The sequence below is a fragment of the Pseudorasbora parva genome, chromosome 7 (genome assembly GCF_024679245.1).
Source record: "Pseudorasbora parva isolate DD20220531a chromosome 7, ASM2467924v1, whole genome shotgun sequence".
In the NCBI taxonomy this organism is placed as follows: domain Eukaryota; kingdom Metazoa; phylum Chordata; class Actinopteri; order Cypriniformes; family Gobionidae; genus Pseudorasbora; species Pseudorasbora parva.
This window is the reverse complement of record NC_090178.1, coordinates 16,474,755-16,494,634: the sequence shown is the minus strand read 5'-3', so window position 1 is coordinate 16,494,634 and position 19,880 is coordinate 16,474,755. Positions and strand designations below refer to the sequence as shown.

The following is a 19,880-nucleotide window of genomic DNA, read 5'->3' as shown; positions in this document are numbered from 1 at the left end:
TAAGCCCATGACACCTCGGGAGGGCTTGACAGCAGATCCAGCGTCCTGGCTCTACCCCAGCTGACCACCACCCGTCTCTGCTGTTGTTGATCCTTCCCCAGGTTGGCTCCGCCACCGCACATCTCGCTGTATCCAGATCCATCGGGATGCTGTTTCTGCCTGTTTGGTGACATTGGCTACCAACCGCTTCCTGGCCAGACCCTCGATACCCAGTACTCCAAGGGTTCTCCAGAGTGACTGCCCAGCAAAGCCCCTGCAGCCGACCTCCACGGGCAGGTTCCAGGCCTTCCATCCGTTTTGCTGGCTTTTGAGGACAAGGTCTTGGTATTTTTTGAGCTTACGCTCCTGTGCCTCCTCCATCCTCTCTTCCCAGGGCACTGTTAGCTCTATGAGCACCACCTGCTTGATACCTTTCGACCAGAGGACAATGTCTGGTCTAAGGCTTGTGTGGGCTATTTCTTCTGGGAATTTTAGCTGCTTTTTCAGGTCGGCCCTCATCTCCCAGTCATTTGCTGAAGCCAAGATCCCTCTACCCTTTCGTCCTGTTGCAATGCTTTCTCCTGGCCTGACGAAGTGGATAAAGTTAGGCCCGTTAGTTAGGCCCAACACCATAGTAGGAGAAACATGCCCATATCATGATGCTTGCACCTCCATGCTTCACTGTCTTCACTGTGTACTGTGGCTTGAATTCAGAGTTTGGGGGTCGTCTCACAAACTGCCTGTGGCCCTTGGACCCAAAAAGAACAATTTTACTCTCATCAGTCCACAAAATGTTCCTCCATTTCTCTTTAGGCCAGTTGATGTGTTCTTTGGCAAATTGTAACCTCTTCTGCGTATGCCTTTTTTTTAACAGAGGGACTTTGCGGGGGATTCTTGAAAATAGATTAGCTTCACACAGACGTCTTCTAACTGTCACAGTACTTACAGGTAACTCCAGACTGTCTTTGATCATCCTGGAGGTGATCATTGGCTGAGCCTTTGCCATTCTGGTTATTCTTCTATCCATTTTGATGGTTGTCTTCCGTTTTCTTCCACGTCTCTCTGGTTTTGCTCTCCATTTTAAGGCATTGGAGATCATTTTAGCTGAACAGCTTATCATTTTTTGCACCTCTTTATAGGTTTTCCCCTCTCTAATCAACTTTTTAATCAAAGTACGCTGTTCTTCTGAACAATGTCTTGAACGACCCACTTTCCTCAGCTTTCAAATGCATGTTCAACAAGTGTTGGCTTCATCCTTAAATAGGGGCCACCTGATTCACACCTGTTTCTTCACAAAATTGATGACCTCAGTGATTGAATGCCACACTGCTATTTTTTTGAACACACCCCTTTCAACTAATTCAACTAATTGCCCAATTGCACAGCCTTAAGAGCGTGCATATCATGAATGCTGGGTCTCATTTGTTTTCTGACAATCTACTGAACCTACTGGTAACTTGTTTGCCACGTAGCAATAAAAAAAATACGAAAAACCTTGATTATTCTGGTTAGTCACATTGTACTGCTATTATTTTGAACAATACTGTATAACGTTACACTAGTCTGATGTGCAAAACCATTTTGCTTGCTAATGCTAAGGTTTAATCACATACAATAGTCCATAAACCGAATCATGTCCTCATAAACTGCAAGTAAACACACACAAATGTTGACAGGCCACTAAATACAGTACATACCACAGAGACGGACGTCCTGCTGTTGCCATTTCTCCTGTTCAATTTATTTCAGCCTCCGAATGATTCTGGATCATATCTGTGATAGCCATGAGTTTCTCCACGCTTGAGGATGTCACCGCTTAGTGCGCGCATGTCATTCTTTAGCTCCGCCCACACGATACTCCAGGCGCTCGTTTTTTTCTGGAAGACTCGGTACAGCCCATATTTCTTTTATAAATATAATAAAACTAAAGACTTTTCGGAGATATGAAGGATGCAATACTACTCTATAGGTACTCAAGACTGACATGAGATTGACTGAAACGTTTGAGTGTTTCACCCCCCCTTTAAAGGGACAGCAGTTATTTGTTATTCAAAGTCAAACTACAAAAAGACAAACGATCACACTGCTCTAGACTGATCAACTTGTGTAACTTTAATGGTTTTATATGAAACTATTAAATTTTTTGCAAAAAACATTATCCAATGTTATTTTAAATTTAATTAGCCACTTGTGTTTTTTAATTCAGTTTCTTATCTGAATGTTAGACCTACCTGAAAAAATAAATAATTCTCTTTCATTTATATCTTTTATTCTATTGTATTTATTTGTGCTATTTTTTGTAATATGTTTATTTGTTCTTATTGTATTACTGTTTATCCGTCTTTTTTAATTCAATTTACCATTCGAAATCAAGCTTACTTGTGCTGTGTGTAAGCTATTGCAACACAATTACCCCATTGTAAAAAATACATTGAGTTAGCAAATATTTCTGAGATAATTTTAATAGTAATTGATCAATGTTTATATATGAGAAAAAGCTTAAAAGCTTTATCATATAAAGTGATCTCTTCAGAATACATTTTTGATTGCCTAGAGACTTTCAAAAGACAGACAAAAAAAAAATTATATAAAAAAATATCTAATTGACAGTATATGCAGCGTTTCCCCCCCCCCCCCCCCCCCCCGTGGTATTGAAAATAGCCTTGAATATTGATGTGACATGTTTTGACTCCACCCCCCAAAGAATCGGAATCGAGAATCGAAAAGAACTGGAATCGAAAGTAAGAATCGGAATCGGAATCAGAATCAGAATCAGAATCGTTCAAATCAAAACGATGCCCAACCCTACCTACAACCAATTTGTGGCATTGTGTTGCCAAGTCCACGTTTTTTCCCGACGGTTGTTTTTCTATGGTTGAAGTGACTATTATGTGATATATAGACCCATGAGTGTGAATTTTAGCAGGCAACCTTGCCCAAATAACACACATTTTAGCCCCCAAACACCATTTTTTTCTGGAGAACCCCCCGAGAAGCTATTGTTAAGGGCTAGTAGTTGGCGGGTTTTGTTGTAAAAACTTGACAACCCTGTCTGCACGTTCGCTCGAATAAACGATCTTTGCCGGTGTTGTAAAAAAAAAAAAAAGAATTTAATGATACAACATGATCATCATTTTTGAGAGAAATAGTGAAGGTGAATGCACATACAAACAAGCTCTCCGTTTAGGATCCGAACAAATATAATCCAAGCCCCTTTGATGACGTGCATGATTACGTTACTGTTGAGCATCTGTCCGTCATCGTCTAAAGCCCGCCCTGATGATTTCATTGGTCCGAATAGGGATAATTACTCCTCTAGTCCAGACCGAACCACCTGACCTAAAAAAATTGTGGGCGGGCCTAATTTCGGCTGGCATCCAGGCTATAATACACAGGGTCTTAAGACAAAACGACCGGTTTCTGCGAGAAACCGAACAGTATTTATGGTATTTTTTACCTCATATCAGACAAATCTCATCCTGTATTCCCAACGCCATTACTTCGGCTGGAAAAGGTCAAAATAACAGCGCGATCTTGGATGCCCTGGGGGTAAGCAGATAAACAGCAAATTTAATTTTTGGGTGAATTATCCCTTTAAGGACTGTTCCATAGCTGCATTGTAGATGTTGAACCATTTTTGTGCATGTTCAGTGCAAATATCTTATATATATATTATTTTATCTGCTAGCTCCATCTGTCTGAAAGTTCTCCAAACCACCATAATGGTATGTGGGACACACATCATTAAAAGTAAAAGCATGTGTAGTTTGGAGTGGGTTCTTTGTCTCAGAGGGTCTTGCAGGGGGTTGGGAGTTCAGGGGTAGAAAGCCTAATAAGGAGGGGACATTCGTACCCAGAGCTACACAATAACTCACACAACAGAAGCATTGTAAGGAAAGTCCATGTCTAACACCAACTGCATGTCTGGCAGACATCTCTATAGAGCCCAGCTGACCAATGCAACAACATTTATCAAATTATTGTAATATGCAAGAACATAGCAAAACGCCAATGCCTTATCCAATTTTAACAATAAGAAAAACTCATTATCAAAGAATTGAGCTCTAATAATATCCAACCAACAGCATCTGCAAATACTCAAACTTGAGCTGCTGTTGCAGTTTCGTGTCGTACTCCACACATTGTATATCAAAAGGAGTTTGTGTTTATCGTCTTTCCTCAAAATTTGATCTGAAGGTGATAACCGCAACATCTTCTAGTGGCTTTTTTAGAGGACTCAGATGTTACAACGACACCTCAACACCCTCATTAGGACAGTTTGCAATTCAAATGTGTTAGTGCTATTGCTTTGTCACTCCACCAAAAGGAACATCAGCGCCACCCCTGTGATACAGTGACAAAATGGCTTCACTTAAGACCAGGAAACAATGTTTAAGCATTTCTATGGGTAAAAATGATTTAAATACTCAGTAAATGTAAAACTTCTGTGAAACTCTGTACATTTATTTCTAAAAATGTAGACACTTATGGGCCACATACAATTCAATAGAAAAAACATATATCAAATGGCATTTAAAAAGAAAAAAAGGCATTGCAAATTTTATTAACAATTTTTGCATTTTATCTAATGCAATTGAATGTTTACATTTAAATGTGGCATAAGCATCAAATGTATGCTTATATACGACAGCTTTCTGGTATATATTTGGTTCTTAAGTTGTGTGTATGTAGTTTGGGATCAGAAAAATAGTTCTAATATCAAATGAATGCTGTTCTTTTGAACTTCCCATTTATCAAAGTATCCTGAAAACAAAATGTATCTTGATTTCCACCAAAATATATAAGCATATTGTAACTTTTTTTTTCAACTAAATGTTTCTCAAGCACTACATCCACATAAAAGAATTTCTGAAGGATCATGTGACACTGAAGAGTGGAATAATGGCTTGCATGCTTAAAAATAGTCTACACAAACTCAAACAAGGCTCGTTATTTTTTTATATTTTTTAATAACTTCACATTGTAAATCAGAGAATCTTGACATTGTTATTTGTACATATATACATCTTCTGTACAATTCATAGTACTTTTTACACTATTCTTATTCCAATTTTTTTTGCTAATTTCACTGGCTCAAATCCAGGTCAAATTTAAATCAAGCTATGCTACAAACAAAATGCATTTAATTCATAAATAGCAAGCACCTCAAATTATTAAATATGCCTTTGGCATTGAGGGGAAAAAATTGCAATTCAAATAATACAAGTCTACCTATATGAAATAAATACGCAGTTTGCTTAAATTCAGTTTGGTTAAATTAACTTCTGAGGGGTAAAAAGTCAAGTCTTACAGGAATATCTTCCATCACAGGAGGATAAAAGCATGGGAATGATGTTTCGCAAAGATATAAAGATTTAGGAAAATAAACCAACAACCGATACTGCTCATCTTACAGGACTGTCCGGTTAACAAGCAGACTTAGCACCACTGGGTTGGCATTGGAGCATATTAACGCCAAAATTCAGAACAAGCGTGCACACACACACACACACACACACAATAAAATTAAATTGAATTTACACAACATAAAAGGTAACATATGATCCATGAAACAGCAGCATTTGTGCAGTCCTCTAAACTGGCAATGTGGCCAGAAGATCGTAAGCAGGTAAAGTCTGAGCTCATTCACGGTTCATTTCTAGCTTCAGAAAATGGATTTTAATCCATTCTTCAATGGAAGGCACTTATGAGTGCTTCAAATACTGCTTTGGGAAACCACATTTAGGTTCTCCTGCAATTTTACATCTGAAGTTGTGAGCTATGGCATCTCAGCCTGGATTTGTTTCCTATAGACGACCCAAAAAGTACCACGCACACAACTGTGTCTCTGGGTGCGTTGGTGAAACTGTAAAAGGTCTCGCATCTCTGGGCCGTGATGACAAATAATAAAGACTCGCTACTAGTTCTCCTCAAACCCGTCAGATATTAGCAGGTTTCTCAGTGCTTTTAGGAGGAGTCAATATTCCCGCTACAGCCAATGGAGACATCCGCTCCAAGCTGTCCTGCTGCCGATCATGTGCTTCACTCTGAAAAGACACATAACCTTGTGTTAATTTTTTGTAAATCTTAAATATACCTGACTAAGGAGTCAATGAAAATGAGAACTCACCAGCATGGCCAGGTAGTCAACGTGGGTCTGTATGTTGTGTCGATCTTCTGCCGCCACCTTTTTGAATTCCTTCAACAGCGGTCTGGGCCATTCACGTACCGTCCGTGCAAATGGGTTCATCCACCGCACACAGCTTGATATGCTGTCCCATGTGAGTCCTGGTGGAAAAGAAAAAGAAAATACTTAGCACAGAATGGACACAACAACTTAAAACCATCCTTAAAGCATATCCAAGTTCAGAAATCTCACCTGATACTTTGTGGACCGTTTCAAAAGATGTAAAGTGACAAAATGCAGCAGCAGCAAGGACTCCATACTGGTAGTCCAAAGAATTAATGTCCAAAATGCAAAGATCCAACAACTGCAGAGAGAATTCAAGAGTAAGAAGGGGTGTCAAGATATAACAAAACATCAATATACATATTCACTGCAAAGGATCTAAGGTCTCACCTGTGCGATTTGGATGTAGGTTTCCTGTGAGAACTGAGGAATGAGGAAACTGCCGTCATCCTTTAAAGAGTCCACTTGAGAGTAGAGCTTCAACCATGAGATGACGGTCTCGGGACAGAGCTCCCACTTTAACGCCTTCAACATGACAAGCTCTTTAGCAAGAATCTCCTCTTCATTACAGGCTCCGTCCGTCACGTAAGCAAACTCCTGGAGCTTTGGCGGGTAAATCTCCTGTCAAACAGAGAGATTTATGAGTGCTGTGATATTCTTCGGGTGACTTTGATATGTACTGTAAAATGTATTAATGTCAACACTGTCAAAATGAAGTCAACAAAGTTTATGTACCTCTATCTTTGAAGCTATGAAGAGTGCCGTTATGCCGATAAGCTGCAGTTGATCTTTGCCAGTGTCTTTCTGAGTGAGCATAAAGCGATCAAAGACATCCTGAGCCAAGTAAAATGTCTCTCGGTGCAGAGTATACACTTCGCTGACCTACACAGAAAGAATTTGATATTAGATTAAACACAATCAGATAACAAAAAAAAAAAAAAACCTTCATAAATGTGGTTGAAAACAAACATACCTCCATGAGCCAGTCCAGCAGAATAGACCTCATTTTGGGCTGCAGGGCTGGATGTTGCTGGATGAAGCCCTTGTCATGTACATACTTTAGCTCCTTATTCAGCATCTTTATCCACACATCATCTGAACTGGCCCAACTGTCAGGTAAACAGTATATATGTGCCATTAAACCAGAGAGCAAGCACTGAATGATACTAGGAAGGATAGTTCACCCAAAAAGGATTTAGCCCATGATTTACTCACCCTCAAGTCATCCTAATTGTATATGACATTCTTCTTGCAGATGAATACAGTTGGAGTTATATTAAAATGTCCTGGCTAATCTAAGCTTTATAATGGCAGTTTCTGTTTTGAAGTCCATAAAGTGCATCTATCCATCATAAATTTAATCCACACAGCTCCAAGGGGTTAATAAAATCCTTCTGAAGCAAAGTGATACATTTGTAGAATATCCTTATTAAAAACTTTACAAACTGTACATTTCAACTTCTGCTATTTGTCGTACGTGTGTTCACGAGAGACTGGCTTTCCGGTGTATGACGTAGGACGCAGGTGTAGCGCAAGTTCCGGAGACGAAAGCGCAAAGGATAGAGCAAAACAAAACTTCCCGTGAACTAGCATATTTTCACCTGAGCATCACAGTTTGTAGTTTTTCTTAAACGTATCACTTTTCTTCAGAAGGCCTTTAGTAACCCCTCGTAACCGTGTGGATTACTTTTATGGTCGATAGATGCACTTTTATGGACTTCAAAACAGAAACTGCCATTATAAGGCTTGTAAGAGCCAGTACATTTAAAATAATTCCGATTGTATTCATCTGAAAGAAGAATGTCATATATACCTAGGAAGACTTGAGGGTGAGCAAATAATGGGCTAATTTTCATTTTTGGATGAACTATTCCTTTAACTCAATGAAACATTCTAGATATCACAAATGCATCTAGCTTGTGTATTGCAAAATGGTGATAATAAACTAGCATTACATGATTTAGGAAATGTTTCAAGTGTAACAAGAAAACCAAGCCAAATAGTTTTCACTATGATTTTGGATTAATTTCCTAAAAGGATTTTTAAAAATATGTTATATCGTCAAGTGGACATATCAGTGTTTTTGACAAATAATGCGTAATGAAAAGCATCTATTTTCCCTATTCAAAGCATGAGAAGCTGTGATCAGGTCCTACCTGAGGCATGGCAGTGGAGAGGGCTTCACAAAGAGGTTCTTGAATCTGAATCGCTTAAAACCAGAAAGATTACCAGCCTCCTGGTGAACCTCCTTCTGAGGAGTCTCGATTAAGACACTGGGACTAATATCACCTTCAAAACAACGGTTCTAGAAAAGAAAATGTATGGTTTTATTATCTAGGTTATATGAATAAGGCTTAACCAAATCAAATATCATTAATAAGGCATTAATAAGAACAGATTTAGCATAGTATTCTTTTTACTTTTCTTCTCATAGAAACACTTATAGTGTGGAGTTTTATATTCAGCATTGCTGCACAGGACTTTCCTTTCAGGTATCAAAATAACAGCATTTTGTTTTTGAACTTTTATAAGTATAGCATTAAAAACAACGTTAATACTAAAGATCACAAATACCAAACTAAATATTTTTTTCGCGGGCTGGTGAATAAAGAAAATAAACGAGGGAGGGTCCGGAGTGACGCCATGGCGCGCTGATTAACCCAGTGGCACCGTTACTGCGCATGACTTAACTACTGCATAATAACCAGATTGCTAGTGAAAAACTAACATTTATTGCCTTACAAGCATTCCTTAAACCAAATACAATTAGTCTGGCTGTTTTATTTCTGGATAAATAATACAAATCATGTAACGTTACACACACATATATTACTCATAATACAAATCAGCTTACCTGAATTTCATAATTTTGTTTCTTAGCTGCTGATGGGATTCTTCTAGTGCACTGTTGAAAATAAGGTAAAATTTTGATATGTAAAAATATTTGCATACATTGGAAGGAAAATCAAGCGCTTCCGTTTTAGTAACACATTATGTAAAATAAATATTAATATCTCACCTCTTTTCTTTTTCTCTGCGGTTTGGTCTGTTCTGGTGCGTTTTCATTTCTTTCTTGTAATGTGTTGCGACTACTATTGAAATAAAAAATGAATAAAGAAATAAGTATTGTCGTTTATTAAGTGCTAGCGTAAATCAAACATTCGACAAAAAATAGTTCTTACCTGCGTCTTGACATTTTCTAAACAAATGGTGTGCTTTTCTCCTGTGAACCAGAAACATACAACGTTAATCACAATGTAATTAACTGCACTTTGAAGCAAACGAGGAATAACGACGTAACTACATGTAGTATTAAGCACTATTAAATATCTTTAAATTAAGTGTTTAAGAGAAATACTTTAAACAATAAACATTTAAGCTAGCCATTTGATTGGAGGGAAGTAACATACATGACCAGAAATAGTCCATCACACTTCTATAATTCATACGAACTAAAAGTCAAACAGTTCAAATCTAAAGGCATTAGGAGTAAATACAAAGGCTGCACAAGCAGTAGTATTATCATTTGATGTTTTTACAGGAACCAGAAATACATGATCCAGTTCTGTAGGTTTATGAAAGGACAGTCCGCGCCAATTTACATGAAGCGGGAGACTACAGCTGCCCCCACAAAAACTAATCTAGGATCTATTAAAAGAGCATTAAACACCGGTTTAACCGAAAATACTGTTCAGGCAACTCCTTGGTGTGTAGAAAACCCATAAGACGTTTCACAATATCCCTTATTTTTCTCATTTATGAGAGGAGTTTACAAACACACGTCCACGTACATACTATCTAATCTGGCGCCTAGCAGAGCTGGCTAACTTTCAGCAACATCCCCCTCTCGATCTCGACAATACATTAAACATTCGGCTATGAAATGGGTCTGAGAATACGTAGTGTCCTTTTCCCCCTAAATAATAAAGCTAAAAGCAGCTGCTTTAGAGGTCTCGCCGGCATCTTCATCTTTAGTCGTAGATGACTGGTTAAAAGGCTCAAACTCCCGTTTTTAAGCAACCATAACAAAAAAACAACAGCACGGTCCCTGCTAAAGCTTCTTTGTAACACGATTTTGAAGAAGTACCATTAAAATAAGAAATATTAGAGGTGAAAGAAGACTAAAGTAAGTGTCCTTACCGGAGGGTTCAGTGCGAATGAATGAATGAATGGCGCCAAGCATTATATAGTCCAGCGATTCGCGGCTACTGCGCATGCGTGGCGCTCTTTTCAGTCTTTAAAAACAACCCCAAAAGCTATATATAACGTCGTGTTTTCGAACTAAAAATGATCAGACAGCCTGCTGTATGTTGTTTTAACAGACCCTGCGTGGATTTAGAAATTATTATGTTGAACGTTTTTGAGAAACCAACGGGAATGTTTGTGTTTTGTAGAATTTCTTATGGTCGTGTCGACCTTTGGTTTAAATATGTAAAAAACGCGCTTTCCTGCTTTCCCGGTTAAACGAATCCGGGGCTCGATGACCTAATGCATCATATGCGAGTAGGTCTGTATGTTAAATATTGTATTTATGTGAAATTATTACGTTTTTTGACTCGAAGGAGACCCTTCCTAGTTTGACAGCTTCTTGTGGGCGTGGATTTGAATCGGTCTGACCAATCATCGTTAATCCAGGAGAAGCAACGTGCTCTTGTAAACAAACCCATGAGAAGAGAGATCAGCACTTCTGACAGGCAATGAAAGGCGTATTGAAAATTATTCTTAGCATTAATCCTATCATAAAATTACTTGCATTTCACAATCATTATATGTAAATGTATCAACCGTTCTTACAGAAATTGTGATTCTTTTACGACCATGCTCCATTTTTGTGACAAGGCGTTTCCGTGTCTTTAGCCCCGGTTACTTTGTTATTTTGATCTGAGCATAAATATACATGAACACTGTTATACGCACACTCGTTCCGGCGATAGCATGTAACGTTACACAAAAAGACAGTTCTGTGCATACAAAACAACGAGACAGCTTTCGTACTGCACGTGAACAAGCAAACTGCATTTCTTCAACCTTTCGAAAGAACAAAATCCCAAGAATACATTTTTTGTATGCGTAATCGGCGCGAATTCTGCAAACAGTAATCCCGCTCAACCTTTTGCGAACGTTCAAATACGTCACATCCGGAGTGAAGAAAACTAGCTACGTGCAATATATTTCTTTGTGGTTTGCATGAATGTCTCTCAAATGCAAACAACACCATTATACTATGTTTCATGAACATTTTCAAAACATTTACATTCTGAATGTCTGAGGGATTAATTGAGAGGATTTTCCAGATAATTCAGACAGTGCAAAAAGCTAAATATGCTACCACTATAACAAATAAACTTCCTTTATTTTATTTTGTGAGGGCATTCATTTTTTCCCTGGTCATATAAAACTAATGTGCCACCCATTGCTAATTTGAAAAATATTGACATCATTAATACTAAAGCAGCCCAAATAATCCACAAGATATTAAAATATGGTAGATAGATTTTGGTTGATCTTTTCAGAGAAGTCTCATTAGTTTCAGCGTTGTTAATACAGATTCATGTACAAGCTACAAGTCACCTGGCACTAGAGGAAGCTCAAACACTTTCACTTTAGCCTAGCATTTTAAATATATTGTGCAGCATGCAGGAGAAGAGGAGGGCACAATTAAATGTCTATTAGAAATCTGCATTATTGAGGTTAATACCCAACTGGTACAATGAATAATAAGCTTGTACTAATCATGGCTTGGGATTCTTGAGAGATTAGTTGGGTTGAGTTACAGCTTGGTATGGGTTCATGAAACACTCCTGAGTGGAAAGCTTTCTTTACAATTTGGTGAGGTGATTCAATTACAGTATAATTTACACATATGATGCCAGAATATGCAAACACCTACCTAGTCTAAAACCTACCAGTCCTAATCAGATGCATTAAATTTGAACATTTAATTTTACTAACAGAAAAAACATTACTTCGTATTAAAACATTTATTGAGAAGAGAGTATACATACTGACAAATAGTAGGTTTCAAGACATATGAAATTAACCATTTATTTTCAAATGATACTACCCAAACAAAATAGTTTGTGTATGACATGTATCCAAAACATATCAGTTCAAGAAAAAGATAAATAAACAATGCTAAAACCCTACACTTTTGGCAAAGTGCTGTATTATTCCAGTAAACTAAAAAAAAAAAAAAATCAACCAAAGCATAGTCTAAAACTTAGCAATGCCACAGAAAATATTCTTCACACATTTAACACAGAAAATATTTGCTACATTTTGTGTAAAAAGTCGACAGAGCAAGTGGCTCACAGAGACAAGGTAATCCTCTGTGCATAGTAAAATTACATTTGTTTGTGTCCCTTTGGACAAATTTCAAGTTCTTCACGGATGCATTGTCTTACTGTTCACCTGGAAGGCACATGATCCCCAAATGCAATTCAAGGCAAAATTAAATCCCTGTTATGAACAACAAAAATCAGGCATCTACTGACTACTGGGAAAGATGGCTTCTCCAGCATTACTCAAGAATATAAAGAGAACTGTACGTCCCTTCCATTCCCTTCGTCCACAGAAGAAAAAAAAGTCAGAAAATGCAATATACTGCTTAACACAGACTGCAGCAAGCAAAAGAAAAGAAGCTGTAGTTGTTTTCCTTGAGTTGCTCATGCATATAATATGCATTCGGCTGAATGTCAGAGTTCTGAGTTCTGTTTCATTCATTTGGGGGAGACATTTACCTAGGCAGTGTGACCGGAAATTTACAACACCAGGTCTTGCGCGATAAAGGAATAGAGTAACAGACATAACATAAAAAGAATTTTAAGTTCGTTGCTACTTTAAATATTTCGCTCAGTAATATACGTGTAACTAGTCAAATAAAATATGAAAATATAACACAAAAAAGACACTACATTAAAAAAAAAACATTTTAAAAAAGTTAAATGCTAACAGTTTCACTCCGTCGTCAAAGTTTTTAACAGTCAATTAAGAGAAAGTTTGTTTCACAGTCCTCGGAGGAGCAAGCGTCTCGCTTCCATTCAAAGTGTGAGATGCGCGTTATGTTAAAGATTTACATCAATTTCAAATATTTCCACAAGGTAACACACATTGACAAAGTTAGAGGTTCTCTAGTATGTACAGAGACAGTTTACCATCTGCAAGTAATCTGCATTCTTAGCAAAGAGCAAAGGTGAACAGTGATGACCCTGAGACATGTACTGCAGATATAGAGCAAACATGAAAAATAACATTACAACACTTGATGTCTTTTTTTGTTGGTTTTCTCACCTGTTGGAAAATTAGCACTACACAGTCATACATCAAATCAATCACTAAAAATAGGAAAAACTGCGTACATACATATCTATGCAGATAACACACTCTTACCAACTTCATACTGATATGTAATATATTTAATATTTTTTTCTTTTGAAAATATTTTGGAAGTTTTTTTTAAATATATTTTATATACTTTAAAAATTACTATGGAAACAAGGCTTTTAGTGATAATAAACCCAGTATACTTTTAAAAATGAAAAAACAACAACAACAACAAAAAAACAAAGAGGAAGAAAAAAACTGATCTACAGAGTCACAGGCAGGTTCCTTCCTAACCAGAAAAGTGCTGCTGATGATTTCATCACTGATGTGATTGAATTTAGTATGGCTTTAAAAAGTAAAGAAAGTGTCAAGCTGCCTACACATGTTCGAAACAGAGCACTACAACATCATGCTCACTATAACAAAACACTTGGTTAGTCAACCTTCATGACATATAAAATAAGACCGAACATAACAGATGGAGCTTATATATGAAACGCGTGACGTGACGCAGACACATTTGGGTCGAGCGGAACCTGCCGTGAAGTAAAGTGACCTATGGCATTGATTCTAAATATTCTAAAGGACTCCGTTCCTTCTGGTGAAAGACTAATTCTCCCAGTGTGGAGAGGGCGGCGTGCAGGGGAGGACGGGGAGTGCAGTGGGGACGTCTCAGTAGTTGTACTGCCTCTGTCCCGGCTGGTGAACATAGCCTCCGGTGGCTTTGGCCTGTCTGGCTCCGCCTTCACGCAGCAGGTTGAGGCGGCGAAGGGCATTGCGGGACAGCTGCTGGCGCTCCACATTGTCACGAATGCGCTGAGCCAGGCGGACGTTCTTGGTCTGCTCCAGAAACCCTGCGTGAGCAGCGACCAGAGCGGCTGCGTAGCAGCCAGTAGGGTGACTCGACCGACGCTGAACTTCAGATCTACAGAGCCAAACAGAATCTGTCAGATTCTAATATAATATTAAATTATAGAACAATAGAAAACTCTGAATCTGCCCTTTACCTTAAAATCGTTGGCTCACGGGTGCCATCCTTGGCAGGTCGTTGACGAGGGCTGTGAACGGCGTACACAGACATGCTGGGGTGCTCGATCAGCAGGTTCTCCAGAGGACTGGTCTCTAGCAGGACCGGAGCTCTGCCTCCAGCCATGAAACACGGCGGAGGGGTGATGAACCAGCTCTCTTCCAGCCCACATGTGGCCTCTAGACGCAAGAAGTTGCCATCCTCTGTGTCGGTGTCTGCCGCCGAATCCAGAGAGGAGCAGGAGGAGCAGCGTACAGGAGAGTCCAGGGGAGCGTCATTGTCAGGGCACACTTCCACCAGATCATCTCCACACGCACCGGAGCAGGCATTTGCTACAGAAACAAAGAGGATGTTACTACTTTTTGAATTAAACTACTTTTGCACTGTTTAGAACATTAAAGTTGGCATGAAACAGAAATTGCAATAATTTTTTCTTCCTTATCTTGAAAACAAATAACGTGCGTGTATTAGTCATAACTAACACTGCCACATTCTATACAATTTTAATTAAACCTTGAAATGATTTGACTTGTTGAGAAGAGTTGTACTATTCATTTTCAAAGCAATCTGAATTGAAGGAGTACTATTTATGTTTAAAGTCTATAAAATATGTAGGGAGGGAGGAGAATATCACACAAAATGACCTGAAAATAGCAAGAGACTGCATAGAATAACCTAGCAAGCACCTATCAACAACCATACAGACCATGTTATCCACGACTTAGCATGGCCGTCACATTTTTTTAAATATATCAAACTTGTGAAGTTGAATAAAATGAAACCATAATTCAGTTTTTATCGAAAACATCTGAACACCATAGAAACGTGTTCAAAAGTGTCACTGGTTCATTGGAAAGCAAGTCATGTGTTTAGACAGAAAACCAAGAGAGTCAATATTTTTTGCCCACACTTGATTTCTATGTGTACACTTTGTGGTTCATGTGTACTCTGTGTAAACAGCTGGCTTTGGGGCAGAGCCTCTGAAGCGCTACACTTTTAGTGGCCTCTAGAGGGCAGTGTGATTGAAAAATCCTTCACTCCCAAACTTGGACTGACCAGACACTGCACTAACTTGACAGCCATCACATGCAGTTCACGTGACAGATTCAAAAAACATATATTTACACTAAAAGTATCAAAACCAACTAGTCACTAGAATGTCCCACACCCATAGCACTAATTTTACGGTGCACACAGAACTTCCCTTGCAAAGAGCCACACCTTGTTTATCTATAGTCTTGCAGCATCCTGCCAGATGACATCGGACATTTTCTAAACTCAGCTGGTTAGAAAGCTCTTAACCTAGTTACAGCACTTCAATGTCCCTGAGGAAGCCAGTTAACCTTTAATCCTCTCACCATGATGGTAAAGAACTCACATAGATATTTTATATAATATATGGATATGAAAGAAGATAAATGTTTTTAATGTCCCCTCCTGTCTACCTCAGCACTCAGCACTCACACACTGATCGTTTTTAATGATTCCATGCTCAAGGCCTATACTCGTTAGGAGCATAAACGGTAACTTAATCTGTCCTATTTTTACTGCAAAGCCCACCTAGACACTTTTGTCAGACAAGCTATAAGCGTCATAAACATGTCTGTCTCTTTCTGTCCAAACAGAGGTGAACTGGGCCAACCAGATTGCCTTGCACCTGAAATATTCACACACACACACACACAACATGAGAAGGTCTGTATTTGGGCAGAAAGCTTATGAGAGGCATCATGTTAATGAGGGCATCGCGTCTGTGCCAGGTTTACAGAATCTGTAATATGGCTCCAGCTGACCATGTCATCAGTATCAACTGAGGTAAGGTAGGGTCATTTCATACATAAGAGGACGTCTGCATGCTCAATCTGCGCTGATTTTTGGAGGGAAATATGCAGGATTCTTTTAAATGCATTTAATAGTCAATGCAAATTGAGTTTGAAATCCCTTTGTGTCCATGATATGAAATATTTCAAAGTAAAATGTGATATTCTATAAAGCAGGGCCCAGACTACAGGAGTTTTAGGACGATTTATCCCCGATTTTCCACTCCTGAGAATAGGAGAGAAAATCTTGTTGAGGACCTCGATCGGTTCAGAGTTTGCCGCAGATGATCTGGTAATGTGAAGAGTTCAGAGATCGAATCGGGCACCTCGAACAGCAGAGATGGCGGAACTGCTTGTGGAGTGTTGCAACAACACGTCTATTTGTTTAACGTGTCTTTGAAAACATGACAACTGTATGGATAAAGAGTAACGCTGAGGAGAAATCCTCTTGGTTTTGAACATACTGGGTGAGTGTAGAAAGCTGCTAGCAAATGTAAACATTACCTGTTGAGAGATATCAATGACGATCTATTACGTATATGTTTACATCCGCTTCCCCATGAGATCACTTGAAGTGCTCGTCCTTATGTGCATGGTGCAACCATATTTCATAATCGGTTAGGATTTAAAAACTTCTTTAGTCTGAGCCTGGCTTAAGTTGGAAATTTTGGGACATTGTTTTATATAGGTTGTCGATTTCGAATTTTAGATGTGGGCATTCTACTCAAAAAACAGAGGCAAATTAACCCTGTTCATATCTGCATTTAAGAAGATCGCAAGGTCCATATTTCAATTTGCCGATCAAAACCAGGATATTCATGAAAACTTTCTCACCTAGATAATCGACCAGAATCCACTCATCATCCTCCTCCTTCTCGTTGAAGTCTGGATCCACAGGGCATCCACTGCCCTCCTCCAGGGAGTCTCCAAACAAGATGCTGGTGAACCTCTGAAACATGTTTTGTCCCGGGCAGAGGCGTGAGGCTGGACAGTCCTGCTGGGAGTGGGTGAGGGCTGGGCTCTTTGGTCATCAGCTGCAGGAGCCGCTCACTGAGATCTTGGTAAAGGTGCTGAAGTGCATTAGTTACTCCTTCTCCAGCTGAGAAACACCTGATGAAATTCAGCCATTGCTCTTATTGATTGTGCAAAAACAGGCCCTGGAGAACAAGCGAGAACACAACACTGTTGTTAACAAAAACGTAGATGCAAACAAAACAAACTGGCCAGCCATCAAGTACACAACATTTCTTGGTGATGAGCGGGTCATGTTATGCTGTGATTAGCCATATATTACAGGTGTATGCTAATAAAAGATGGATTTTTCAGAGAACAGACCAGCCAAAACAAAGTAGTCTAAAGTGTCTCTTCTGTCACAGATACTGCCTGTCCTTTTCACATGAAGCTGATGCCTATGAAAACTGATCTTTGTACAGTTACACCCAGGCTCGTTCAGGACTATGACTCACGAGGGTACCCTTATCCGTTGTTTTGCTTGCGACAACAAAGCGAGACATCTGTGAAGTGAAGGACTACAAGCTGTTCTTCACACCACAGCAATGAAACAAGACAACCAATTCATACTCCCTTCCACCTGCTCATATAGTCATGGCAGCAGCCTTTGTTTGTGTGATTAGGGGGTGGGGGCTATTATGGGGTCACGTATATATAATAAGCACCCTTCAGAACCCCAAAAAGAGGATTATAGACTGACAAGCAGCGATAAGCAGTGGCTTTGTGTCAAGCAGAGAAAAAACGGTATAGCTCAGGAGATGTAATTTTATAACAAAAAAATGTATAAATATAACTGGGAACTCATTATGTAACAACTTTTTATTATTATTTAGGAGGTCATTGCTAAACATTTCTCAAAGCCAAGAGACAAGCAAAAGTATCAATGTGCTGCCCATTTAATCTCATGTCTATGTCATCCATGTAAAGGTGAGGTACAGAGTAAAAAACACATTAGATCTGCCCTAATGTGTACAGATCATACAGCCCACTACAGGAAAAAGAAGATTGTTTGTAAGGCTATTGATTCTACATGTCAAACGAGCTATAAAATAAACTGGGGAAAAAATGCAGTGCAATAATAAAGTGCCCATTAATCTTCTTATGACCATGACATGACAATGGTCCAATGTATCCTAAAAATAATACTACGATTAAAGCAGAATATTCTGGAATTGCACTCCCTTTGAAAAACCAACCTGGCTTTAAACTGGCCAAGATGGTTCTAAGCTGGTTTCCCAACTAGATCTGGTATTTAAAAAAAAGTGCCCCAAAACCTTCTAAAACTACTCAAAACCAGCAAACAATCTTAGACTGGTTTAAGCATTTTTAAACCCCGGCTAACGTTACCCTTTTTCAGGCCCAAAACTGAACACTGCACATATTTCAATATTCATTCACAGATATTGTTATAAACTAGTGGTCGACATTGGCACAAAAAAAAGTGTCGGACAACATTTATTGTTGAAGAAAAGACAGCATCAAATCCGACTGAATGGAATGCAACAAAACAAAACGCCTCGTATTTAACGTAACATAAACCCCATTTTAGCTAACTGTTAGCTATAGATTCATTTGTTAACAACGTAAACATGCTTGGGTAAGCGATTTGCACTGGGAAAGCGAAATTGCAAAGATGCAGAAATATACAAAAGCTGCATTTGCTTGTCATATTATGTTTTATTGACCCAAACACACAGAGACTGGCCGGGGGAGGGATGTGTAACCCTACACCGACCGACTGGGCGGAACGAGAACCCAAACGCTTCAACTGGCTCTGCTGAACAAAGCCTAATCCGTAAAACCCAAACATGCTCACATTGCAGAAACAACAAAACAATGAACATTTCAAATGGCCTGCAGGCGTTGACAGGTTGTGCTATGCAGAGCGTCGATATATTTAAATTAAACGTTTTCTCTTTTTTTTCTTTCTTTTTTTACATTTACAAATTCTATTGATCAAATTGGATGCAACGTTCTCAGTATTCTTTAAGTCCAGAACTTCTCTTTAACGAATTAAACCAGAATGTCTGTCGATCAACAACAAAGAGGTTTAAACTCACCTGCGGCAAAAAAAAGTATTGTAAACAGGAAGAGGGTTGACTTCAAGAACAAAAACAGACCACTTCAAGTGGTTGAGGTAGATTAATTTTGTCGTGCGATATATAAAAATATATAAATACAATTCTTCCTGGAAGAAATTAAAAGTTTCTGGACCCTTTAGTTCGGAGTTTTGCAGTCGGTTCTTTTTCTTTTCTCCTCCGAGGTCTCAACTGCTCCCTTTGTTATTGTTGTGGAAAATTAACAGCTGATCGGTCGTTACGTCGCGGAGAACGGCCCACAGGCGGGGCTTGACAGAAACCTCTAAGCCAATGAAATTGCGCCCCTGACTATGACTGACTGTCACCAACGCACGTGACCTCATCCCGTGAAAGGCAAGACCGGGCAGAGCACTCTCCATGTTAAGGAGTGTCACCCAGGAATTGGGTTGTACAAAGTTTTTTAAAATACGCTGTAATAATAATAATAAATT

General features: G+C 38.9%; 2 protein-coding genes across 3 annotated transcripts; both read right to left on the bottom strand.

Moving 5' to 3' along the window:
• Positions 1-4,963: 4,963 nt before the first annotated feature.
• Positions 4,964-11,105, bottom strand: ccne2 (cyclin E2). 2 transcript variants are annotated; one of them, XM_067449584.1, is made up of 11 exons: positions 11,087-11,105; positions 9,352-9,392; positions 9,189-9,261; positions 9,024-9,074; positions 8,326-8,474; positions 7,143-7,278; positions 6,905-7,051; positions 6,560-6,790; positions 6,359-6,470; positions 6,110-6,267; positions 4,964-6,026 (listed from the first exon to the last, which is right to left on the bottom strand). In XM_067449584.1, the coding sequence occupies exons 2-11, from the start codon at positions 9,363-9,365 to the stop codon at positions 5,919-5,921; spliced, it is 1,179 nt and encodes a 392-aa protein (XP_067305685.1). In that variant the 5' UTR covers positions 9,366-9,392; positions 11,087-11,105; the 3' UTR covers positions 4,964-5,918. The 2 variants fall into 2 exon arrangements, with proteins under 2 accessions (XP_067305685.1, XP_067305684.1); XM_067449583.1 differs by lacking the exon at positions 11,087-11,105 and adding an exon at positions 10,310-10,328.
• Positions 11,106-12,135: 1,030 nt separating this feature from the next.
• Positions 12,136-19,639, bottom strand: tp53inp1 (tumor protein p53 inducible nuclear protein 1). Its single transcript, XM_067448316.1, has 4 exons — positions 19,411-19,639; positions 17,174-17,496; positions 14,500-14,851; positions 12,136-14,417 (listed from the first exon to the last, which is right to left on the bottom strand). Exons 2-4 carry the CDS (start codon positions 17,295-17,297, stop codon positions 14,165-14,167), a joined length of 729 nt encoding a protein of 242 aa, XP_067304417.1. The 5' UTR covers positions 17,298-17,496; positions 19,411-19,639; the 3' UTR covers positions 12,136-14,164.
• Between the last annotated feature and the right edge of the window lie 241 nt (positions 19,640-19,880).